The sequence below is a fragment of the Neopsephotus bourkii genome, unplaced genomic scaffold (assembly GCF_033783945.1).
Source record: "Neopsephotus bourkii isolate Nb327-2 ecotype Australia unplaced genomic scaffold, CSIRO-AGI_Nbou_v1 NB_284, whole genome shotgun sequence".
NCBI classification, from domain to species: Eukaryota; Metazoa; Chordata; class Aves; order Psittaciformes; family Psittacidae; genus Neopsephotus; species Neopsephotus bourkii.
Genome location: NW_026900793.1, coordinates 1,912,203 through 1,933,034, shown reverse-complemented (window position 1 = coordinate 1,933,034; position 20,832 = coordinate 1,912,203). Strand labels below are relative to the sequence as shown.

Below are 20,832 nucleotides of genomic sequence, written 5' to 3'. Positions count from 1 at the left end.
CCCCATCAAGCCGGAGCTCCTCTCCCGGCGCCAGCCGTTCTCCCCCGAGCCCTGGCACCGTGCGGCGGGCACGGCCCCGGCTGACAGCCCTCGGGGCCTGCAGCGCTGCGGCCTCCCGCCAGGCGGAGCCTGGGGCAGCGGCCTCGGCGCCGTGAGGGCCGAGCCGGGGGAGCCGCATCGGCGGGGGCCAGGGGCAGCTCAGGAGGCCGGGGCCTGTCCCCCGCAGCAGTGAGGTTTGGGGCTCCAGGTCCCCGGCTGCCGCTTTTCTTCTCCAGATGCCGCTCACCCGCAGCCGCCTGGGGCTCCTGCTCCTCGGGGTGCTCTTCACCTTCCTCCTCTACCTCCTGCTCCCGGCCGCCCCGAACGGGCAGGGCTCGGCTGGTACCCGGGCTGACAAGGCGACGCGGGACTGGCCGGTGGCCAGCGCCATTGCACGGACGGGGATGGCTGCGGGAGAGCCCCCTGTCTTCTACAGGGAGGTTTCTGCAGGGCCCCAGGGCAGCGGCACTGCCGGCCCCGGGAGGTGGGTCAGCCCGGCGGCTCCGGTGCCACTGCTGGGGGAAGGTGGGGAGTGACAGGCCCTGGGATCCATCTACAGGAGCCCTCATGGCTGCTGGGCCTGCAGGCATGGCATCCTCCCTGACCCCCTTCCTGCCTGTCTTCCCCACTGTAGGCCCGATGTCCTGTTCCTGCATGGCCAGGCGTTCACCTCCAAGACGTGGGAAGCCTTGGGCACACTGGCACTGCTCGCTGGAGAAGGCTACCGTGCGGTCGCGATAGATCTGCCTGGTAGGACCATGGCACTGCACTCAAGTTGATCCCTCTGGACAGCTCCAGTCCCTCACCTCAGCCCCTGCTGGGCTCTGGACCCCTTCATGCTAGCGGTGGTCCCTGGGGCAGTGTGCTGGGGCATTGGCCTCTGTGGCCACCTTTGGGTGGGCTTGCCTCAGGCTGGCTGCAATGTGGCTGTGGCTGTAGAACCACTGTAGCTTGATCGGGTGCCCATTTCTTGCCAGCCAGCTGAGCCTTGGGGGAAGAGACCATTGCAGGCTGCACAGTCCTCCCACCCCATTCTCTCTGCCCCATGCCAGGCTATGGGGATTCACCTCCCACAGAGACAGTGGCTACGGTGCAGGGCCGGGTGGCTTTCCTGGACCACGTCCTCCGGGAGCTGGGCATGCAGAGGCCTGTTCTCGTCAGCCCCTCCATGAGTGGCCGCTTTGTCCTCCCCTTCCTCCTGGCACATGGGGACCAGCTGGCTGGATTCGTGCCCATTGCGCCCGTGGGCACCCAGGACTACACTGCTGAGCAGTACCGGCGGGTCCAGGTGAGGGGGGTTATTGGGCTGCTGGGGGGTCCCTGTATCCTGGCAAGCTTTGTGGACCAGCTGGCCCTGTTTTGGGGTGAGTGAGGGGGACCTCTGCCCATCCAGCTCATGGGGGAGCTAGCTACTGCACCAATGGCTTTGTAGCCCCATATGGTGACAAGATGGAAGTGGGCACAGCCCAGGGGAAGCTTGGTGGCCTCTCACAACCTCCCTGGTTTTCTCTCTCCCCATACCAAGACACCCACCCTGATCGTGTATGGAGACCGTGACATAAGGCTGGGTTCCCAGTCCCTGCAGAGCCTGCGGCACCTCCCTGGGCACCGTGTGGCCGTGGTGCCCGATGCTGGCCATGCCTGCTACCTGGACAAGCCGCAGGATTTCCACCGGGCCCTGCTGGGCTTCCTGCGCCAGGTGAAGTAAGCACTGCCTCATTCCCTGCCGAGGGGAGGACTGGGACGCACGGGGGGAGTCTGTTCTCTTTTGGGGTGTCCCCAGGGGACAACGACTGCGAGTTTCTCTTGCTGGCAGGACGGGGTATCCCCTGCCAGGAGGCCAATAAACTGATGCTGCTCTGGTTCCTGCGTGTGTCTCCAAGCGCCGAGGGGCTCCAGCCCCATCTCTCTCCCCGCAGCGTGGGACAGCGCGGTCCCCCTGCCTTGCCCCTGCCTTCAGCTCATCGGTGGCCCCGCTCCTCCCCTGCCCGCCTCCTGCCCGCCTCCTGCCCGCTGCCGGTCGCGGGGCGGAGCGGAGCGGAGCGGGACCGAGCTGGCGGAGCGGGGCCAGGCCGGGCCGGGCCGGCGGCAGCAGCGCGGAGGTAGGGCCGGGGAGGGCGGGTGTCCGGAGAGCGGGGTCGAGGCAGCAGCCCCCGGGGGCCCTCCCCGTGCCTCCGTTTCCCCCTGAACAGGAGCCCCTTGCCCCGGTACCCCGCACCCCCCCGCACCTCCGTGCACCCTTACGGACGGTATCCCGCCCCCTCCTCATCACGGTACTCTCCACCCTCCTGTATCCCTTAACCACGGTACCCCACCACCCCCCCGTACACCCTCTTACCCTCAACCATGGTATCGTGCATCCCCTGCACTCCCAGCCACAGGATCCAGCACCCCTCTGCCCTCTCACTTATGCTGCTCCTGCACCCCAATAATGCAACTGCTGCATCCCAACCCGTGCAGTCCTTGAACCCCTAACCACAGTACCTTGCATACCCCTGTACCCCTAACTGTGGTGTGCTGCTGCCCCCTCCCCTATTCACCCCGTTAACCACAGCATGCCTGCACCTCTACCCATGGTACCCCACACTCCCATAACTCTAACCATGGTGTCCCTGTGTCTCTTCACACTCTGATCCCCTGCACCCCTACTCCCATACTTCCCCCGTGTTCCCCTAAGCACCCCCCATCCTCCTGCTCCTCTGGCTGCCCAGCACCCTTCAAACCCCCAATAGCCTGTCACTCTCGTGTACTCCTGTGGCCCACAGCCCCTCTGTCCTCTGTAAGCACCTGGTTCCCCTTCACCACCCCATTTCCCTGCATCTTTCCTTGCACCTCTCCCGCACTCCCTAAGCATGCAGTGTCCCTCTTCCATTGCCTGGCACTGCCCTGGCACTGTGTTTGAGGCAGGAACATGTGCTCTGGGGGGAGAATGAAAGGACACATTGGGGGCATCCTGCCTCCATACCCAACTAGGGGGATGTTTCTCCCACGGAGATGGTGTTCCAGTACTTGTACTGGGGAGACCTTTGTCCTCTCCCACTCCGGTTTCTGTGACGACGGAGCCTGCTGCGGACTTTGGTGGGTGATTAACCATCTTGCGGCTCTTCCCCAGAGCCCTGCAGCCTTTGTCCCTGCCATGGCACCTGGAAAGCCTGGGAAGAGTGCAGGGGCCTCAGAGGACCCCTCGGTTACACTTTTCCGGGAGTACCTGAGGATCGACACTGTGCACCCCAAACCTGACTATGGTGAGGGGGGGGGGCATGGGGGGAGCTGTGTTGGGATCTGGCAGTGTGACTTGATGGCTCTGGTCTTTGGACCCAGGTGTCTAAATCCTGTGCCAGGCCTGTTTTGGTTGTGGTGTTAAGGAGCAAACGCTTTTGCACCTTATCTCCGCTGGCAGCTTTGGTTAGGGCAGGGTTGTCTTGGGTGCTCTCAGAGCTGCTGTTCACCTCCTCCAGCCCCATGCCCCGGGGTCCCCCTTTTCCATGCTGTGGGCAGCAACGCCCTGCTGATGTCCTTCTGTTAGCATTCCTATCCTTCCATGTGCTGAGGTGCATCAAGATTGTTTTATTGGTGAGGAGCTCCCAAACTCCTATGGAAGTCATCCCCCTGACTCACCCCCATTAGCATGTTCCCCTAATCTTCACCCAAAGGGATGATGATGAAACACTCCTGTCCCTGCTCCTGGTCACCTTCTGTGCCCAGGACCTCCATCACCTGCCCTCTCTGGTCACCTTTTTCCTTGGCCTTGGAACCCCAGCGAGCCTTGAGGTCCCTAGAGGGTCCAGTGGGAGGGGAGGGAAATCCCAGTGTCATTCCAGGCATCCCCGCTCCTCCCTAGATGCTGCTGTCCGGTTCCTGGAGCACGTCGGCACTGACTTGGGCTTGGCCTGCCAGAAAGTGGAGGTGAGACAAGGAGCAGCCCCTAGGCTGTCCCTCTGTCCCTTCGTGCATCTCTCCATCATCTGCCTTTGCCCAGAATCCTAGTGTCCAGGCTGTTCCTGCATGCTGCCCCGAGCTCAGCGGGACTGAGTCGCCTCTGCCCCTAATCCTGAGCTGACCTGAGCCCTTCCTTAAGCCCGTATTCGCCTGGTCCCTGCTGACCTCTGCAGCTGCCTGTGCTATCATTAGCCAGGAACCTGGCAGGGTCATGTTGGCTGCAGTGCACTTCTTGCTGGGCACTGAGTGACCCAGGGAGCTCCTTGGCTCTGGGAGAAGGCTCTGGTTTGTCTCCTTTCCTCTGTGAACGACAGCCAGGTCTTGTGCCTGATGCTGGGCTTGGGGTGGATGGGATGGGGTGGATGGGATGGGGTGTGCAGGCATGCCTGCGCCTGCTGCCTGCCCTATCCCAGCAGAGAAAGGGCTGACCTGCCAGGGGGCATCAAGAAACACTTCTCAGGATGTTGCTTTCCAGCTCCTCTATCCCCAGCCTGGACCCCATTGACATCCTGTGCTCGCCCCACAGGTGTGCCCGGGCCATGTGGTGCTGGTCCTGACCTGGCAGGGCACGAACCCCCGCCTGCGCTCCGTCCTCCTCAACTCACACACTGACGTTGTGCCTGTCTTCGAGGTGCTGGGACAAGGGGGGGCGTGGGGGGGGCGTGGGGGGGGGATTGGGGTGTAGGAGAACGGGAGCTGGGGCCCACTGTGTCCCTCTGCCATCGTGGCTGCTCTTCCCCCCAGGAACACTGGACCTACCCACCCTTTGAGGCTATTAAGGATTCTCAAGGCAACATCTATGCCCGTGGTGCCCAGGACATGAAGTGTGTCTCCATCCAGTGAGTGGAAGGCTCTGTGCCCACCGGGTGGCCATGGTGGTGGGGGTGCCTCTGATAGGTGCAGGACAGGATGCCACCATCCCCACGGCCCCTCGGGGACTGAGGACCATCCTCATTGGTCCTTAGTAGGGGCTGAGGGTGCCACTGCTTTATCCCCCCGGGGTTGCTCTGAGCACACCAGCCCCTCTCTTGAATGGCACCACCTTCACCCTGCAGGTACCTCGAGGCCATCCGGAGGTTGAAGGCAGAGGGAAAGTGTTTTGCCCGCACCATCCACCTCACCTTTGTGCCTGGTGAGTTTCCAGGGGGCCCCTCTTAGGGGATAGAAGGGGCTGGCAGCTGGGTGATGCTCTGGGGTTCCCTGCCAGCCTCTCCTCGCTCAGGGCTGGAGGAGCTTCCATATCCAAGGACATCGGGTGCACTGGTGGCACCCAGGCTGATGGGGAAGGAGGACTGGGGAGGGGGGTGGGCCAGGGGACACCCCGGTTCTTTCCTCCATGCCAGGCTCTCCCCTGCAGATGAGGAGGTGGGGGGACACAAGGGCATGGAGATGTTCGTGCAGCGCCCGGAGTTCAAAGCACTCAACGTGGGCTTCGCCCTGGATGAGGGTGAGTGCTGGTAGGGCTGGCATAGGGACGCGTCTCCTCTTGGCACACACCCCTCTGCCTCTTGTCATCACCCCTTGGGCACTGACACCCGGCACGGCTTCGGGGACCCCCTTGGGGTCTCCTTCCCCAGCAGTGACCCACACGGTGCCAGCCTGGAGGGGAAATGCTGCCAGGGCAGAGCGAGCAGAGGGGGTTACATCACGGCACTTCTGCCCCACTGACCCCCTGTCTGTGCCCACCACAGGCCTGGCCAGCCCCTCTGACACCTTCAGTGTCTTCTATGGCGAGAAGAGCCCATGGTGTGAGTAACTGCATGCTCACTGCCCCATCCTGGGTGCTGAGACCCTGGTGCCACCCCGGCTTTCTGCTCAATGCCTTCTCCCCACACTGCTGCAGGGATAAAGGTGAAGTGCATGGGCAGCCCCGGGCACGGATCCCGCTTCATCAGCAACACAGCAGCTGAGAAGCTGGTAAGAGATGGGGTACAGGCTGTGCACTCCCCTGCCTGCCCTGGGAGCGGTCCTCACCTCCTGCCCTTCCCTCCCCAGCACAAAGTCATCAGCTCCTTCCTGGCCTTCAGGGAGAGTGAGAAGCAGAGGTAGGAGACAGGCACTGGGATGGCTGTGGTTTCAGTTTGGTCCATGGAGGGGGTCCTTGGGTTCCCAAGCCAGGCTCTGACGTGGCGTGACCGCTCTGTGCCTCGGTTTCCCTGTTTGGGGCTGGCAGCGGGGTCGGGGAGCGCTTCTCCTCCTCCTCAGGTGGCCGAGGGTGACTCTCCCTTGCATCCCTCGAGGCTCAAGTCCGACTCAAGCCTGACCCTAGGGGACGTCACCTCCCTCAACCTGACCATGCTGGAGGGGGGCGTCTCCTTCAACGTGGTGCCCTCTGAGATGGCGGCCGGCTTCGACATCCGCATCCCACCCACTGTGGACCTGAAGGTGGGCCCCGTGCCGGTCCCGCTGCCTGGGAGCGGGTTGGGGGTACCCTGCTCACACCCCTCCTCTGGTGTCTGCCGCAGGCCTTTGAGAAGCAGGTAGCTGCGTGGTGCCGGGATGCTGGCGATGGTGTCACCTATGAGTTTCTCCAGGTGAGGGGGTCTCAGCCACCTGGGTGCATCGTGCCCATCCCTTCCCTGCCACGTGCCCACCCTCTGCCCATCACCTGCCCTATCCCCCCAGAAATGCATGGACCAACACATCACCTCCACTGAGGAATCGAACCCATGGTGGAAAGCCTTCAGTGGAGTCTGCAGGGACATGTGAGTAGTGCCCCCAGCAGGGACAGGACCCTGATGGGCACATCCTCTGGTGGCCGCCAGGTGGTCCGCAAGGGTCTCTGGGGTCATGGCAGGGATGGGGAGGGTGTGCTCTGTGCTGTGCCAAGGCATCTCCCTTGGGATGGGGATGGGACTGAGTTTACTGGAGGGTATGACCTTCCTGGCACGGTGTCTTTGCCCATGGGGTGGCAGGGGGACAGGAGACCTGGCTGCCCCTGTGCCCATGCTGACCCAGGGTCTCGCTTGCCAGGAAGCTGCAGCTCAAGCTCGAGATCTTCCCAGCTGCCACTGACAGCCGCTACATCCGAGCGGTGAGTGCGATGCCAGCCCCGCCATGGGCTCCACACCAGGGTGAGGCCTGCAGCTCCAGGTCTCACCCTCTACTCCCATCCCCAGGCAGGACACCCTGCTATCGGCTTCTCGCCCATGAACCGCACCCCAGTGCTGCTCCATGACCACAATGAGTTCCTCAACGAGCAGGTCTTCCTGCGGGGCATTGAGATCTACGCCCGCCTCCTGCCCGCCCTGGCATCGGTGCCCCCGCTGCCCTCCGAGGCCTGAGCACCCTGGCAAGGGGTGGGATGGGGGGATGTCAGCAGTGGGACACAGGGCTTTAAGAGGGGGCATGGCATGGGCCCAGCAGATGCCTGCCAGCATGGCATCATGCTGCACGGCTGTGCTCAGTGGTGATGCCTGTGCCGAGCATCCTGGCTGTGTCCTCAAAATCCAGGTCCCAGCCTCCCTCCTGGCGGTTGTGCTCCCCTTGCCCAGGGGCCATTAGGACCTTGTGCCCAGTGCCTCCTGCCTTTCCTGGTCTCAGCGATGCCATCTTGTCCCTGTGCCACCTCTGCCTGCGCTGGCTCTGGGGTAAGGGGCTGGCCAATGCCTGGCTCTGCCTGCCCGTGCCTTGTCCTGCTCCCTGCCCTCTTATCAGGGGAGCTGGGGCCAGTGCTGCTCATCAAGCCAATAAATCTTGGTAAGCACAGCCAGGGGCTGTGTGTGTCTGTCTGTTCACAGCATTGCCTGTGGGGTCTCAAGGAGCCCAGGCACAGCGGATTTCCAATGGGGTCTGCTGGGTGCTTCACCTCCCCTGGGATCACTGGGCTGTGGGATGGGGTTGCAGGCAGGATCCTGCCTGGGCAGGCTGCGGGGCTGCCTCAGGGTACTGGGGAATGCAGGAGCGGCTGGTGGTGCTGGGTTCATCCTGCTCCTTCCCTCCCATTAGCTCCTGCTGCTGTGCTGCTCCCCCAGACCCTCAGGCCTGGGCAGGCCGTGTGCGGGTACGGGCAGGAAGCCTGCGCTCATCTGCCTGAACTGCTGCAAGCTGCCTCTCCTCCTTGCACTTTCCCAGCTCTACATGGTTCCAGCACTGAGAGGTGCTGGATCTGTCCTGGAGCCACGCTGCTCCCCAGGAAAACCAGGGCAATGGCCGGCCCAGAGCTTGCTGAGCTGATCTGAGGTGCTTTTACCCTGGGTTGCAGTTACTCCATTACAAAAGTGGGAGTGTTGTGTGTGCTGTGGGGTCCTGCTTGCTGGCTGGATCCCCACTCAGGGTGCAGATGAGCACCCTTGCAGGCAGACAGCAGTGCATCCTTGCTGCTCTGGGAGTGCACCAAAACTGCATGTGGTACCCCGTGCCCCCCACAATCTGTGCAGCCCCCTCCCAACCAGCCTGGTGTCTCCAGCTTGCCTGGCCTCTGAAGAGGCATCCGAGAGCTAATGTTTGGAGGTCACCCCATGCTCAGCATCCTTCTAGGGGGACCCGTGTGTGTGCCCTCCCCTGCTGCTTCAGAGGGCAAGGCTGGGGACCCTAGCTCCTGCCGCCCCCCTTGCTCCTGATCCTCGGGATGAGCCAGAGGCGCTGGTGGGGTTACTTTGGAAGGGGGGTGCGCAGCAAAGCGTAGACTGCCGGTGGCGGGGGATGATTTGTGGGTGCGCAGAGCTCTCACAGACCCCATAGCGAGAGCGGAGGTTCGGGGCGTTGTGGCCGTCGCCGGGGGCCGGGGCCGGGCCGGGGCGGGTCGGGGCGGGCCATGGGCGGTCGGATGTCGGCCCCATAAATGCTGGGTGCCAGCATCAGGCACGGGAGCTCCGGCGGGATGCGGGCGGCGGTGCCGGTGTCGGTGCCGGTGTGCGTGTGCTGGCTGGGGGCTGTGCTGCTGGCGGCGGAGCGCAGCCCGCCCCGGCTCCGCCTGCCCTACCGCGGTGAGTCGGAGCGGGGGCACCTGCAGCGGGCATAGGGGGGGCCTCAATACCCCCTCCACGGGGGCCGGGAGGGGCCTTGGGGGGGCCTCAGCTGCGCCCGAAGTGCGGGCTTGGGGGGCACCTTGCGCTGGGGGCTCGGTGCGTGGCTGCTCTGCCCTTCACCACGCGGGATGTGCGGGGAGTCCCGAGGAGGAGGAAGGAGGGAGCCGGTGATGGGAGGAGGGGATGCGCCGCTTCCCACGAGGGACCGTGAGGGACCGTGTCCCTCGTGGAGGGGAATGGGGGGGGGAAACTGAGGCCCGGCTCTGCCGCAGCACCGGGGTCCGGGTTGAGGCTCGGGTGGGTGCTCCCCAGCGTGGGCATCCCCGTGCGTGCTCCACGTCCTGCCCGCGGGTGCTGCCCGGCGGACGGGCCCCCTTGGTGCTGTTGGACCCTGGGAGCCACCCCTGTGGGTCCGTGGGGGCTGGGGCGCAGCACGGGAATGCTTGGTTTTAATTCCAGCTCTCCCTGTATCCTGCTCTGGCTTGCTGCATCCCCAGCTCTGCCAGCTGAATCCACAGGCTGCTTCCAGCCAAACCTGACAGAGGAGTCTGCAGCGCTCCCATCTCCTTCTTGCCTGAAAGCAATGAACCTGCTCTAAAAAAGAAATTCAATAGAATAAATGGCATAATGCATGTTTTCCCAAGGAGGGGAAACGCCTGGGATAGCCCAGCTCTCGGAGAGCCCTGGAGCTGCAGAGCACATCCCTGTGCTGGGGAGAAGCTGTTCTCCATCCTTGTACTGCCCGGGCTGGGGGTCTCCTGCCCTGGGGCAGGGGCTGGCTGCATCCCTGCCTCTGTCCTGAGGCACAGCAGGAAACCCCAGGGGCTCCCTCCCTGCTGAAAGGCACGCAGTGAACCAGCTTACCCCGGGAGGCAGCAGGCGCCCAGGGTGGCTCCTGGCTCTGCCCCATGGTGGCAACGGCAGGGTGGGAGGTCGGGGGTCCCAGCAGAGCTTGATGTAGGGCTCAGGGTCTGCCTGGGTGTCTGATCCGCTCCAGCACAAAGTCCATCCGTGCCATTCAGGTGCGAGGGGCTCCTGGGGCTTTGCAGCCTCCCGCGGGGAGCAAATAACCTTCTGAAGCTGTTTGTATTTCCTTCTTAAGCTGATTGTTCTGTTCCTCTTCCAAACTGGAAACAGAAACTGAGATTTCCCATGAAGCAAACTCTGCCACCGCCTTCTCCCTGGGGGGCAGGAAAAGAAAAACCCAATTAAAGCCATTGGAAGCCTCTGAAATGAAACCCGGGGTGAAGTGAAGCTGCTTGTGCCTGGCTGTGGCTCTGACAGCTGGGTGTTGACTGGGGGGGGATAGGGGAAGGTCTTGTGCTGTGGGTGCAGCGCATCCCCAGCTCTCCCTCTCACTTGGAGCCACTCTTCCTTTTGCTTTGACTTTCTGCAGTTGCTTAAGAGGGAAAGGAGCGGTTTGCTGTTGTGGGACTGGGGGCACTGCAGCACAGCCCAGTGCCCTTCTAGCTTCCCGCTGTCCCCCCCAAGGGACACCCCCCTATAGGACCCCCACCCTGGGGTAAAGGGGTTGGATGGTGCATGGAAGGGTGCTGCTCCCTGGGGAGGTGAAGCCAGGGAAGGGAAAGGGCCCGGAGCCGGTGTAACCGAGGCACCAGGAGGAATTTGCCGGGGCTGGGGGAGAAGGGGAAGCCTCGCCTGAAACAATACAAGGAGCCCGCTGACTTTGCCCGTGTTATTCGGAGCTGGGAAAGTGTTCTTGCTGGGCAAGAATAGGAGACGACAGCGTTGTCCCGGGCTGGGCCGGGTGATATGGGAGGACCGGAGGCGCTGGGAGGGCACAGGGAAGAGGGTGCCCTCCCCGGGGAGATGGGGTAGAGGGGCCCCTGGTGCCAGCTCCGCTTGCAGGCATAGGGATCTTCCCAGTGAGTTGCTGTGGCTGTGATGCCACCAGCATCACCAGTTAGGGCACTGGGACTGCCCTCGCGTGACGTGATGCGGTGGGAGCTGTGTGTGATGGGGTGGCAGTGGCTGTTGTCCCGCAGGTCCCAGCAGAAGCGTTTCCCCCCAGCTGGGGCATTGCATCGCTGGCCACCTCCTCACTGGAAGCGATAAATGTCCCTCCAGCAAGAGCAGGGCTTGGGACCCCCCTCTCATGGGGACATGTGCGGGGCTTGCCCAGGCTGGGGGTTTCCCTGGGGTCAGCAGTGGCAGCGTTCCTCAGAGAGGGTGTTTGGGGACACAGCTGCGCTCATCAATGGCGCTTTGTCCTCTTCCTCCTCCCCAGCCACTGGGCTTCAGAGCCGGGTGAAGCTGAGCCGCTGCCTCTCGCCCTCTGTCTCTGCAGCAGCCGGGTGGGCGCCACCGTGGCGGGGTTTCAGCTCGCTGACCCTACAAGTCAGTTCCCACCAGGACCCAGTCTGGCCACTGCCCCCGCGGCAGCATCACTGCGAGGGTGCTCTTGGCATCTGACAGGACTCAGGACTGGACCTGCCTTGGGAGCTGTCAGGCCCTGTTGTTATGGAATGTGATGCCCACCCCAGGGACACAGTGGCCCCGTGCCGGTCCAGCCTCTCCCCAAGTGCTGTCCCCGTGCCATGGCATGGAGGAAACCAGTGAGGTCTGGTGGTGCCACCGAGGTCTGGCGGTGCCGGTGGTGGGCTTTGTGTGCCGGTTTCCCCATGGCACTGGCTGGGTGCCTGCTATTGTGTCCCTGCCTGGCACCTGGTGGGGGCAGTTCCTGCTTTGTGCCCACCCTGTGCCTGCTCTTGCCACCCTGCCGGGTGAGCCCAGCCTGGAGCTGTCAGCATGGCACAGCCGTTGCCAGGCTCTCACACACCTCACTCGCTGTGGCACAGACGTGGTGGAAGCCTGGGGTGGCTCAGCCAAAGCTTGCTGGGCAAGGTGAGGGGGGATGGAGGTGAATGATGCTCTCGCAGCAGTGGGAGCAGCTCTTCTGCCCTTAGAACTCGCAGCTCAAAGGGACCCTCCTGTCTGTGCCCATCACAGCCCTCCAGTTACCCCTTCTAAAGGCAAGGAGCCCTTGGTGTGGCCACCAGGGTGGGGGTCTAAGTGTTCTCTTGTGTTTCCCAAGAGGGTTTGAAGGGTGTTAGGGGGGCTGATGCTTCCCTCCCTCTCTGGCAGACCTTTTGGGCACCAACCGCTCCATCCTCTTCTTCGGCCACCGTGGCTTCCTGGGCTTCCGCTCCCTCTACCTGGATGAGTACCACGACCGGCTCTTCATTGGGGGGAAGGATGTGCTCTACTCCCTGCTCCTGGACAGGGCCAACACAGACGCTAAGGAGGTGAGCTGGGTCCTGCTGAGCACCCCGGGGGCTCCATCCCTGCCCTGGCCCCTCTGAGTGAATGGTGCCCAACCAAGCCACTTGAAGTCACCTTGAAACAAGAGCTGCCCTGGGGATGTCTGCACCTCAACCATGCTGAAATACATCAGGAGGTTTGCACACTGCTGGTGCAGCCCCACTGGTGGTTCCTGGGTGCTGGGCTGGGTCTTGGACCCCACTCTCCTACAAAGCTACCATTGGGAGAGCAAGATGCCTGTCCCCATCTGGGCATCCCTTCACAGGGCAAATATACAGCTAAAAGCCTGCAGAGACAATTATAGCATCCCTCATAGCAACAAGCTATGGCAGGGCTCAGCTGGCAAAGCTCCTGGCTGGGAGAGGTGATGGACCAGAGTGGACGATGCTGCTGGTGGGTCCCCTCCTCCTTCACACTCTCCACTTTGACTTTGCTTTTTAAACATGGATCTGGGCTGTTTCCAGCCAAAGAAAGTGGAGAAGGAAATGAAGTGCCCCTTGGTGTGCTGGGTCACTGCAATGGGGTCAAGGGCTTGTGTACTCAAGCTGCCCTTGGTTGAGAGCAGCCTAAGGCTGTGGGGGATTTGGGGTCCGTCACTCCCTGCTGTCACACAGAACCCCTTCCCAGGCCACCCGCAAGGCAACCCTCTTGCAGGCCACCTCCAACCGTTCCCTGCGTGACCAACTGAATCCAGCTGTGGATGTGACCATGGGGGGGCATCACCCCTGGGCTGCAGGGTGGGCGCTGGGGAGCTCTTGGTCCCTTGCACTGTCCCCTCTCCTTGCTCCAACATCTCCTTTGTGTTCCAGATCTACTGGCCCCCGCTCCCTGGGCAGACAGAGGAGTGCTTTCGGAAGGGGAAGGACCCAGGGGTGAGTCTTGCTCCATGTGTGCTCTTCCCTTGTCCCTTGTGTGGCTGAGCAAGGGACCATCCCTGGGTGAGGGAAACCGAGGCAAGGAGTCAGCAACCGAGCCTGGCCATGTGAAACCAGTAAATCCCACCTCCAGGGCTCTGCTCAGCCTCATGGATGCAGAGTGGTGGCCAGTGTGCCCCAGACGTGGCTGCGCTGAGCAGGGACAGCCGGGGTCCTAGACCTGAGCTCAGAGGGAGCAGAAGCCCTGAGCCGTGCTCCAGGCCCCAGTGATGTGGTCTCCAGCAGTGGGAAATGTGTAACTCACTCCGGTTCAGTTCCTCGCTCCCCAAACCTCACCCCTCTGCATCCCCCCTGCCCCGATCTGAGGCAGGACGATGGTGGGGACAAACCCCCCGGCTCCCCCTGCCCAGACTCATTGCTCCCGTCCCACTCTGTGTGTTTGTTCTCCAAGCTCTCACCGACAGATCCCTCGAGCCTTTATTTTTCTTGAACATATATGGGTTTTTTCACTTGCTATTTTAGAGGCTCTTTTCGAAGGGAAAACAAACAGTGGGGAGGCTGGGAACCCCTGGGGCGGCTCGGTGGCTCTGTTCCCAGCAGACAAGGGGCCTCACATCCCACCAGGGGGGCAATGGGGGCAGCTGGTGATGCTCAGGGAGAGAGGGAAGGGAGCCCTTTTCCAGTGGGAAGTGCCAGGAGGGAGTGCGCAAGGTCAGAGGTGCACGTCTGCACCCCCAGGGATGTCAGTGCTACCAGCCCCTGGTAGCAGGGGACAGTCCCAGAGCAGACAAGGATGCCTGTAGGTATCCGTCTCCGTCTGCCGTGTTTCCTCCTTTTGTTTCATCCCTGCGTAAGCAGGAATGGGACATGAAGGACATCCCTGCATCTGGGCACGTCCTGGGCGCTGGCAAGAGGAGCATTCCCAGGGGTCTGGGACTGGGTGTAGGAGCTGCTGCCACTGGGATGTGCGGGGCGGCTGGCAGGGGCTGTGTGACGGTGTGAGCACTCAGGTGCCTTTGGGCAGGAGGTGCCCATGTGCAGGCTGGATCATGTATGGTTCTGATGGGATGCTCTTGGTGGCAGGAGCAGTGAAAACCCTGTCCTTTTGCAATGGCTGGGGCCCACCCAGTGAAGTCCATGCCAGCCCTGCCAGTGGGTGCCAGCTGCCATGTGGCATCCCCAGTGCCAGGGTGAAGGCAGAGGGGGGTGCAGGGCTGGGACTCACCCATTGTCACGGTGCCCCAGGCAGCGACAGGGAGCCGGGTGTGGGGGACGCACCAAGCCCCCCCCCAACCCTTCTCCTCCCCTGCTGTCCCCCCAGACCGACTGCGCCAACTACATCCGTGTGCTGCACCCCTACAACCGGACACACTTGCTGGCCTGTGGCACAGGTGCCTTCCACCCTGTCTGCGCCTTCGTCTATGTGGGGCACCGTGGTGAGGTAGGGCAGCCTCCTGGGAGGCTTCAGGACTGTGCAGGGATGCTGGATCTGGTGTTTGTCCCATGCTGAATACTGGGGTGCATGTGAGGAACCAGCTCCCTGCTGCCCTTGTGCTGCTCCCTCCCCAGCATCTCCACCGTTTTGGCTTGGCCTGGCCTTTCCAGACAGGTCCCCGGGGCTGGTGTCTTGCCAGGGCAGTGATGTGGATGGCATTTCCTCCTCTTCCAGCTCCCTGCTCATAAATCAGCTTGGCCAGGGTGGAAGCACAGGGCCCCCTGTTCCCACCTTGCAGCTTGGTGCTGTGCGGGCAGTGGGAACCCTGCCCTCTACCATGATGCCTCCAGCCAGGTCCCTCCAGACCGTGCACATCCCCTTGGGATCAGACTTGCCTCCCAAAGCACAGCTCCTGCTTCCAGAGAGTCCCTTGGGTGGGGGGCAAGGTGCCTTTGAGCTGGGCAGGGACCAGCCCCAGCCCCAGCCACTGCTGGGACACGTCTCGGGGCTCACCTGCCTGCTCCCCTCTCCAGCACACCTTCAGCATGGACCCCAGCAGCGTGGAGCCCGGCCGGGGCAGGTGCCCCCACGAGCCCAGCGGTGCTTTCGCCAGCACCCTCATTGGTGGGTTGTCTTCCTCGGGTGCTGAGAGCCTTTGGGGTGCCGGGACCAGGGGCGGTCCCTGTGCAGCCAGGGCTGGTGCTCAGCACCACGGGGGATGCTTATGCAGGAGGGGAGCTGTACACCGGCCTCACCGCAGACTTCCTGGGCCACGACCCCGGCATCTTCCGCAGCATGGGCACCCGCTCTGCCTTGCGCACCGAGGTGGACCAGCGCTTACTCAATGGTAACAGCACCCCTCTACCCCTTCATCCCCCTTGGCTGGCCTGATTCTGGGGACCATGAGCCTTGCAGTGGCCGAGGCATCCCCCATGCCGTGTATGAGCGAGGGAAGGCACCGGGGCAGCAGCGTCTGGGGGTCCCCCTGGCTGGCACCAGCCGCAGCATGGTGTGAGGGGTCCAGAGATGGTGGCTGTGCCCTCTCACCCCTGATGGGGCCGGCTCTTGCTTGTAGACCCCAAATTTGTGGCGGCCCACATGATCCCAGACAATGATGACCGGGACAACGACAAAGCCTATTTCTTCTTCACGGAGAAGGTGGTGGAGGCAGACAGCAAGGAGCACACCATTGTCAGCCGGGTGGTGCGGGTCTGCGTGGTAAGATCCTGGTGGAGACTGCAGGGGACAGGGATGTGTCAGGTCACAGCAGTGACTCTGATGCTCCCTGTCCCTGCAGAACGATGCTGGTGGCCAGAGGGTGCTGGTCAACAAGTGGAGCACCTTCAACAAAGCCCGTTTGGTGTGCTCTGTCCCCGGCCCCGATGGCATAGACACCTACTTCGATGAGCTGGGTAAGGCGGGCATGGAGCTGGAGACCTCAGCAGGGCCGGTCTCACAGTTGGTGGCTTCAGGAAGTCCCTGGGCTTCCAGCAGAAACCCTATGGTTTCATCCCTAGAGGATGTCTTCCTACTGAGGACGAAGGATGGGAAGAGCCCGGAGATCTACGCCCTCTTCAGCACCACCAGGTGGGTGCTCCAGCTCCAGCCTCTGCAGACATCCAGCCGCAGCCACCCATGACCTGCCCTGCCGCTATCACCATGTGGCTGCTGGCTGCTCCACCAGCTCTGGTCCATACAGTGATGCCAGTGCTCCTGTGCTCCAACTGATGCTGTTGGTGCCAGCATGGCTCTGCTCACCCCATTCCCTGTTCCCTTTCAGCCACGTCTTCCAGGGCTCTGCTGTCTGTGTCTATCGCATGGCCGACATCCGGGAGGTCTTCAATGGGCCCTTCGCCCACAGAGAGAGCCCCCACCACCAGTGGGGTGCCTACGAGGGCAGGGTGCCCTACCCACGGCCAGGAGTGGTGAGCGGCTCCCTGGAGCTCTGGGTCCCTTCTGCTCCTCTGCCTGCTCTTTGGGGGTGGTGTGGAGCTGATCTCCCACCTCCTCATCTGCTGGGATGGGCTCCATATGGGACTCACCCCAGGACCCCTGGCAAAGGGATGGGGAAGATGGGTCCCAGGTTAGGAGGCAGGGAGGACCCAAGCAGGGTGACGGAGGCGGAAGGAGGGGTGGGTGCTGGGGTGGCTCAGCTGGTCCCCTCCCATCCCACAGTGTCCCAGTAAGACGACCAACCAGCCCCGGCGGCAGTACAGCACCACCAAGGACTTCCCCGACGAGGTGCTCCGCTTCGCCCGCGCTCACCCTCTCATGTACAAGCCCCTGTACCCCCGGCACCGCCAACCCCTCCTGGTGAAGACCGACCTGCCCCATCGCCTGCGCCAGCTCGTGGTGGACCGGGTGGAGGCTGAGGATGGGCAGCACGATGTCCTCTTCCTCGGGACCGGTGAGGGGCAGGAGCGGCGCACAGCCTCGGTGCTGGGGCTACCGGTGGGGTGCGCCATGGCGGGGTGCTCACCCCTCTGTCCTCCCCACAGATGCTGGCTCCGTGCTGAAGGTGGTGCTCCTGCAAAAGACAAGCTCATCCACGACTGAGGAGATCGTCCTCGAGGAGCTGCAGGTTTTTAAGGTGCCGTTTGCTGCCTCGCTTGGAAGGGAGGGAGGGAGGGAGGCAGCGGAGCTTGCTTGGGTTGGGGCACATATGGGCTCAGGGCTCTCGCCACACTTTTGGGCACTGGGAGGTCTCAGTGGGCAAAGCATGGCTGGCACATCCCTGTGCCCTGTGGGAGGCCTGGAGAAGCTGCATGAGCCGGGCAGTTCCTGGTGTGGTTGACACCAGCCTCATGTCTGCTCTCCTCCCCTGCAGGCACCCGTGCCCATCACCCAGATGGAGATCTCTGTCAAGCGCGTGAGTACAGAGCTCAGCTGGGGACAGAGCGGGCGACCCGAGGGACTGAGCTGTTGTCACCAGCCCCTCCAAGCCCACATGGTGCTTGCCCTGCTGGGGAACCTTGGGTACCGTGCCCATGGGAGCTGCCAGCGTCACCATCTCGGTGCTGTTCTTCCAGCAAATGCTCTACGTGGGTTCCAGCCTGGGGGTGGCCCAGGTACAGCTGCACCAGTGCGAGACCTATGGTACGGCCTGTGCCGAGTGCTGCCTGGCCAGGGATCCCTACTGCGCCTGGGACGGCAGCGCCTGCACCCGGTACCAGCCCTCCGGCAAGCGCCGCTATCGCCGCCAGGGTACCCGCCACAGTCACCCTGTGCACCAGTGTCTGGACCAGAACCTCACCGGTGAGAGACTGGGGGCCCACAGGCTCAGGGCTTGTCCAGGTGCCCTGAGATGTCCCGGAACCCACAGCCCTTGGCACGGGCTGGGGCACCCTCATCTCCCCATCCCATAGACCAAGGGGTGCCCCAAGAAAGGGTGGGTGCTGCAGGGCTTTGTCCCCAGGGAGAGGGGGAAAAGAGGACTGGAGCCACATGGGTCCAGGGTGGCTGACACCAGATGTGGGAGCCTGGCACTGCCCTCCCTTGAGCCCATGTCTCTCTTTGCCCCAGTGGATGACTTTGAGAGCGTTGAGGAGAAGGTGCTTTACGGGGCGGAGAACAACAGCACCTTCCTGGAGTGTGTTCCCCGGTCCCCGCAGGCCAGCATCCAGTGGTTCGTCCAGAGGCCCCCCGACGAGCAGCGGGATGAGGTGAGGCTCCCCCCGCACCTCCCTGTGCGAGGACACGGGGGTGACGCAGGGCTGGGGCTGGACCCGGAGCGCCCAACCTCACTCTGGCCACCACCACCAGGTGAAGACGGACGAGCGGATCCTGCAGACCCAGCAAGGGCTGCTCTTCCGCAGGCTGCACCGCCGCGACGCCGGCATCTACTACTGCAAGACACTGGAGCACGGCTTCACCCAGACGGTGGCCAAGACGGCTCTGGAGGTGATTGTGAGTGAGCAGCTGGCACACAGCTTCCCCCGGGATGAGCTCCCACACCTGCCTTGTCCCGAGCCCCGGCTGGCGCCGCAGGCTCCCAAAGCCTGGTTCAAGGACATCATGCACCTCATCAGCTCCCACAGCCTGCGGCGGGTGGAGGAGTACTGCACCCGCTTCTGGTGCGGCAGCCGCCCCTACCACCGCAAGAGCAAGCCAGGCCGGGACAAGCACGCCCTGGCTGGTGTGGACACGGGCAAGAAGGGACGGGTGGCCAAACCCCATGGCGAGAGGAGCCGGGTGCCCCGACAGGCAGTGGCCACTTAGAGAAGGCAGGGGAACGGCTGCGGGTGAGGAGCAGCTCCCCGTGCTGCTGGTGGCCCCCAGGACCTGTGGGTATTCCTGGCCACGGTGGATGGGGTGGCAGGGCCAGCTCCTGGGCAGGTCCCATCCCCTCAGTGGCTGCAGAGCCACCTGAAATGGGTGGCATTATGGGATGTATTAGCCAATCCCCTGCTCTTGTGTGCTGTGGCTGATGGGGGGCTGTGGACACCACCAGGGCGGGTTGGGGCTCAGGGCATGCGGTGCCACCACAGTCCGTGTGTCACCCAGGAGCTTGGCTCTCCTGCAAATAAAGGGCCTGAGTGTGGTGCTGCAGGGAGCAGCTGATGGCTCCAGGCTCTTTCCATGCCAGCTCCGGGCCTGGGACAGATGATGCCTGCTCCTACAGTGGCAGGAAAACTGAGCATCACCCCAGAACGCCTCCGTGCCCAGGATGAGCCCTGTCATCTGTTGCTGTGGTGGGGTGTATCCTGTGGACAGGGCACCTTCCAGCCTTCCCAGCAACACCAGGACACAGCCAGCTGTGAGAAGCTGGGTGCAGCTTCTCCTTCCCCTCTGTTCCCCTTCCAGCCGCAGACCGGGCCAGAGAGGCTGCGGGCAGGCTGAACCCCTTCTAAACATGAGAAGCACCAATGCCACCATTGTCACTGTGCCCAGGTGGGAGCAGGGACGTGCAGAAGATGGTGGCCCCAGCACAGTCTGGGGGGCTGCATCCCCGTCCAAGTGTTTCTGGTGGTTGGTGGCCCCCGATGGGACCAAGCTGGTTTGGGTGGGCTGATGGAGCTAAACCAGCATGCAGGGCCTCTCCCAGATGCAGGGTTGGGGGGTGAGTGTGTGGAGAGCACCCGCAGGCTGCAGGCAAGGTGAGCTCACTCCTCTCACCCGGTCAGCCTGGGGTGATAAAGATCTCCCCCTTCCTGAGGCAAGGCCGCCCCACACAATGGTGTGAACCGCAGCCCTGCCAGGACGGGCATTGTTCACAGGCAGAGGAACGGGAAAGGACAATAATAATAATTAAACACCCTAAATAGCTCACAAAAAGCCAGGCCATGATGTCATCGCTCCTCCCTGTGTGTGTGTGTGTGTGTGTGTGTGTGTGTGTGTGTGTGTGTGTGTGCTGCAGCAGAGCCACAGTGCCTTTGATGGGGGCAAAGTCCCCCAGCAGAGCTGCTTTGTCCATGGTGCACGTGTGGAGATGAGCTGTGGGTCCCATGCAGCAGCCTCGGAGTGCCTGCATGGGGTGGGAGCACTGCGGTGGGGCTGGCGGGCTGGGACACGTTCTGCAGGGAGGGGAGCAGAGCCGAGCCGGTAGCACTGATCTATGTGCCAGAAAGCACATGGATTTGGTTAATCACAGGCCTGGGGGGGAACAGAACTACAGGCAACAAGTAAAGACATGGAGGGACATGGGTGTATAGCCAGATAGAAGAGACAGCAGTCTGACTCCTCAGGGCCTAGATTTAATGGCTCTGCACATGCTTCGACGAGCCATGCCACTGAAATACCTGCACTCTGTTGTCTCGGAGTGAGAGGCAGAGCAGGGGCTGCACTGCACATCCCAGCGGGGCAGAGAGAGGGGGTCCCGAGGCCTTGGCTGCGCACAGGACCTGGCCCTGGGATGAGCTGCAAGTGATGCAGGGGCCAGCGATGTTTCAGACTGAGAGGGAACAACGACCAGAACAAACTGGTCCCGAAAGGGCCTCCCCCTCCTGCTGAATCTCCATCAGTCCCTGCTGCAGCCTGGCCCTCTGGGGCGGATTTACATCAGTGAGGCTGAAACAGGAGGGCTTTGCCAGCGGTGCAGGCACGGTTCTGCACATCTTACATTCCACTCTTATGATAACTGCTAACAGAGGCAATTTGGACCCCTCGAAATCTCCAGGGGCTGAAGAACACAACTCACACCCCCCAAGGGGGTGGAAAGAGACGACCTGGGAGGCAGGTACTGCGCTGCTGTCTCTGGTCTCTGCTGCATGAGGCTCACAAGCCCTACCTGGGCCTCGGCCTGCTGCCCCAGTGGGGCGAGGGGTGCGCTGTGGGACGGACGGGGTGTGTGTGG

The 20,832-nt window shown here is 62.9% G+C and overlaps 3 protein-coding genes across 5 annotated transcripts; all 3 read left to right on the top strand.

The window, feature by feature from the left end:
- The first annotated feature begins 201 nt into the window (after positions 1-201).
- On the top strand, positions 202-1,902 carry ABHD14A (abhydrolase domain containing 14A). 2 transcript variants are annotated; one of them, XM_061347050.1, is made up of 5 exons: positions 202-523; positions 674-789; positions 1,092-1,327; positions 1,565-1,743; positions 1,856-1,902. In XM_061347050.1, the coding sequence occupies exons 1-5, from the start codon at positions 276-278 to the stop codon at positions 1,884-1,886; spliced, it is 810 nt and encodes a 269-aa protein (XP_061203034.1). In that variant the 5' UTR covers positions 202-275; the 3' UTR covers positions 1,887-1,902. The 2 variants fall into 2 exon arrangements, with proteins under 2 accessions (XP_061203034.1, XP_061203035.1); XM_061347051.1 differs by having other exon boundaries at positions 1,565-1,902.
- On the top strand, positions 1,891-7,356 carry ACY1 (aminoacylase 1). Of its 2 annotated transcripts, none has more exons than XM_061347048.1 (15): positions 1,891-2,117; positions 3,136-3,284; positions 3,881-3,945; positions 4,505-4,609; positions 4,723-4,817; positions 5,034-5,110; positions 5,336-5,425; positions 5,670-5,726; positions 5,822-5,895; positions 5,974-6,023; positions 6,219-6,363; positions 6,444-6,512; positions 6,604-6,683; positions 6,952-7,012; positions 7,098-7,356. In XM_061347048.1, exons 1-15 carry the CDS (start codon positions 1,891-1,893, stop codon positions 7,260-7,262), a joined length of 1,509 nt encoding a protein of 502 aa, XP_061203032.1. In that variant the 3' UTR covers positions 7,263-7,356. The 2 variants fall into 2 exon arrangements, with proteins under 2 accessions (XP_061203032.1, XP_061203031.1); XM_061347047.1 differs by lacking the exon at positions 1,891-2,117 and adding an exon at positions 2,127-2,141 and having other exon boundaries at positions 3,152-3,284.
- A 1,402-nt stretch (positions 7,357-8,758) lies between these two features.
- On the top strand, positions 8,759-18,776 carry SEMA3G (semaphorin 3G). Its single transcript, XM_061347040.1, has 16 exons — positions 8,759-8,906; positions 12,054-12,214; positions 13,040-13,102; positions 14,427-14,546; positions 15,074-15,164; positions 15,271-15,387; positions 15,616-15,758; positions 15,838-15,952; positions 16,058-16,127; positions 16,321-16,465; positions 16,716-16,947; positions 17,039-17,130; positions 17,368-17,409; positions 17,570-17,795; positions 18,063-18,202; positions 18,303-18,776. The coding sequence occupies exons 1-16, from the start codon at positions 8,762-8,764 to the stop codon at positions 18,756-18,758; spliced, it is 2,358 nt and encodes a 785-aa protein (XP_061203024.1). The 5' UTR covers positions 8,759-8,761; the 3' UTR covers positions 18,759-18,776.
- The last annotated feature ends 2,056 nt before the right edge of the window (positions 18,777-20,832 follow it).

What these genes read in the sequence shown, in the direction of transcription:
- ACY1 (XM_061347048.1), top strand. Translation starts at nt 1,891, where the DNA reads ATGCTGCTCTGGTTCCTGCGTGTGTCTCCAAGCGCCGAGGGGCTCCAG. An exon ending in CCACCTCACCTTTGTGCCTG is followed by an intron (nt 5,111 to 5,335) that starts GTGAGTTTCCAG and finishes TCTCCCCTGCAG; the next exon opens with ATGAGGAGGTGGGGGGACAC. An exon ending in TCACCTATGAGTTTCTCCAG is followed by an intron (nt 6,513 to 6,603) that starts GTGAGGGGGTCT and finishes CTATCCCCCCAG; the next exon opens with AAATGCATGGACCAACACAT.
- SEMA3G (XM_061347040.1), top strand. Translation starts at nt 8,762, where the DNA reads ATGCTGGGTGCCAGCATCAGGCACGGGAGCTCCGGCGGGATGCGGGCG. An exon ending in ATGTGGGGCACCGTGGTGAG is followed by an intron (nt 14,547 to 15,073) that starts GTAGGGCAGCCT and finishes TCCCCTCTCCAG; the next exon opens with CACACCTTCAGCATGGACCC. An exon ending in CCTACCCACGGCCAGGAGTG is followed by an intron (nt 16,466 to 16,715) that starts GTGAGCGGCTCC and finishes CCCATCCCACAG; the next exon opens with TGTCCCAGTAAGACGACCAA.
- ABHD14A (XM_061347050.1), top strand. Translation starts at nt 276, where the DNA reads ATGCCGCTCACCCGCAGCCGCCTGGGGCTCCTGCTCCTCGGGGTGCTC. An exon ending in GGCACTGCCGGCCCCGGGAG is followed by an intron (nt 524 to 673) that starts GTGGGTCAGCCC and finishes TCCCCACTGTAG; the next exon opens with GCCCGATGTCCTGTTCCTGC. An exon ending in AGCAGTACCGGCGGGTCCAG is followed by an intron (nt 1,328 to 1,564) that starts GTGAGGGGGGTT and finishes CCCCATACCAAG; the next exon opens with ACACCCACCCTGATCGTGTA.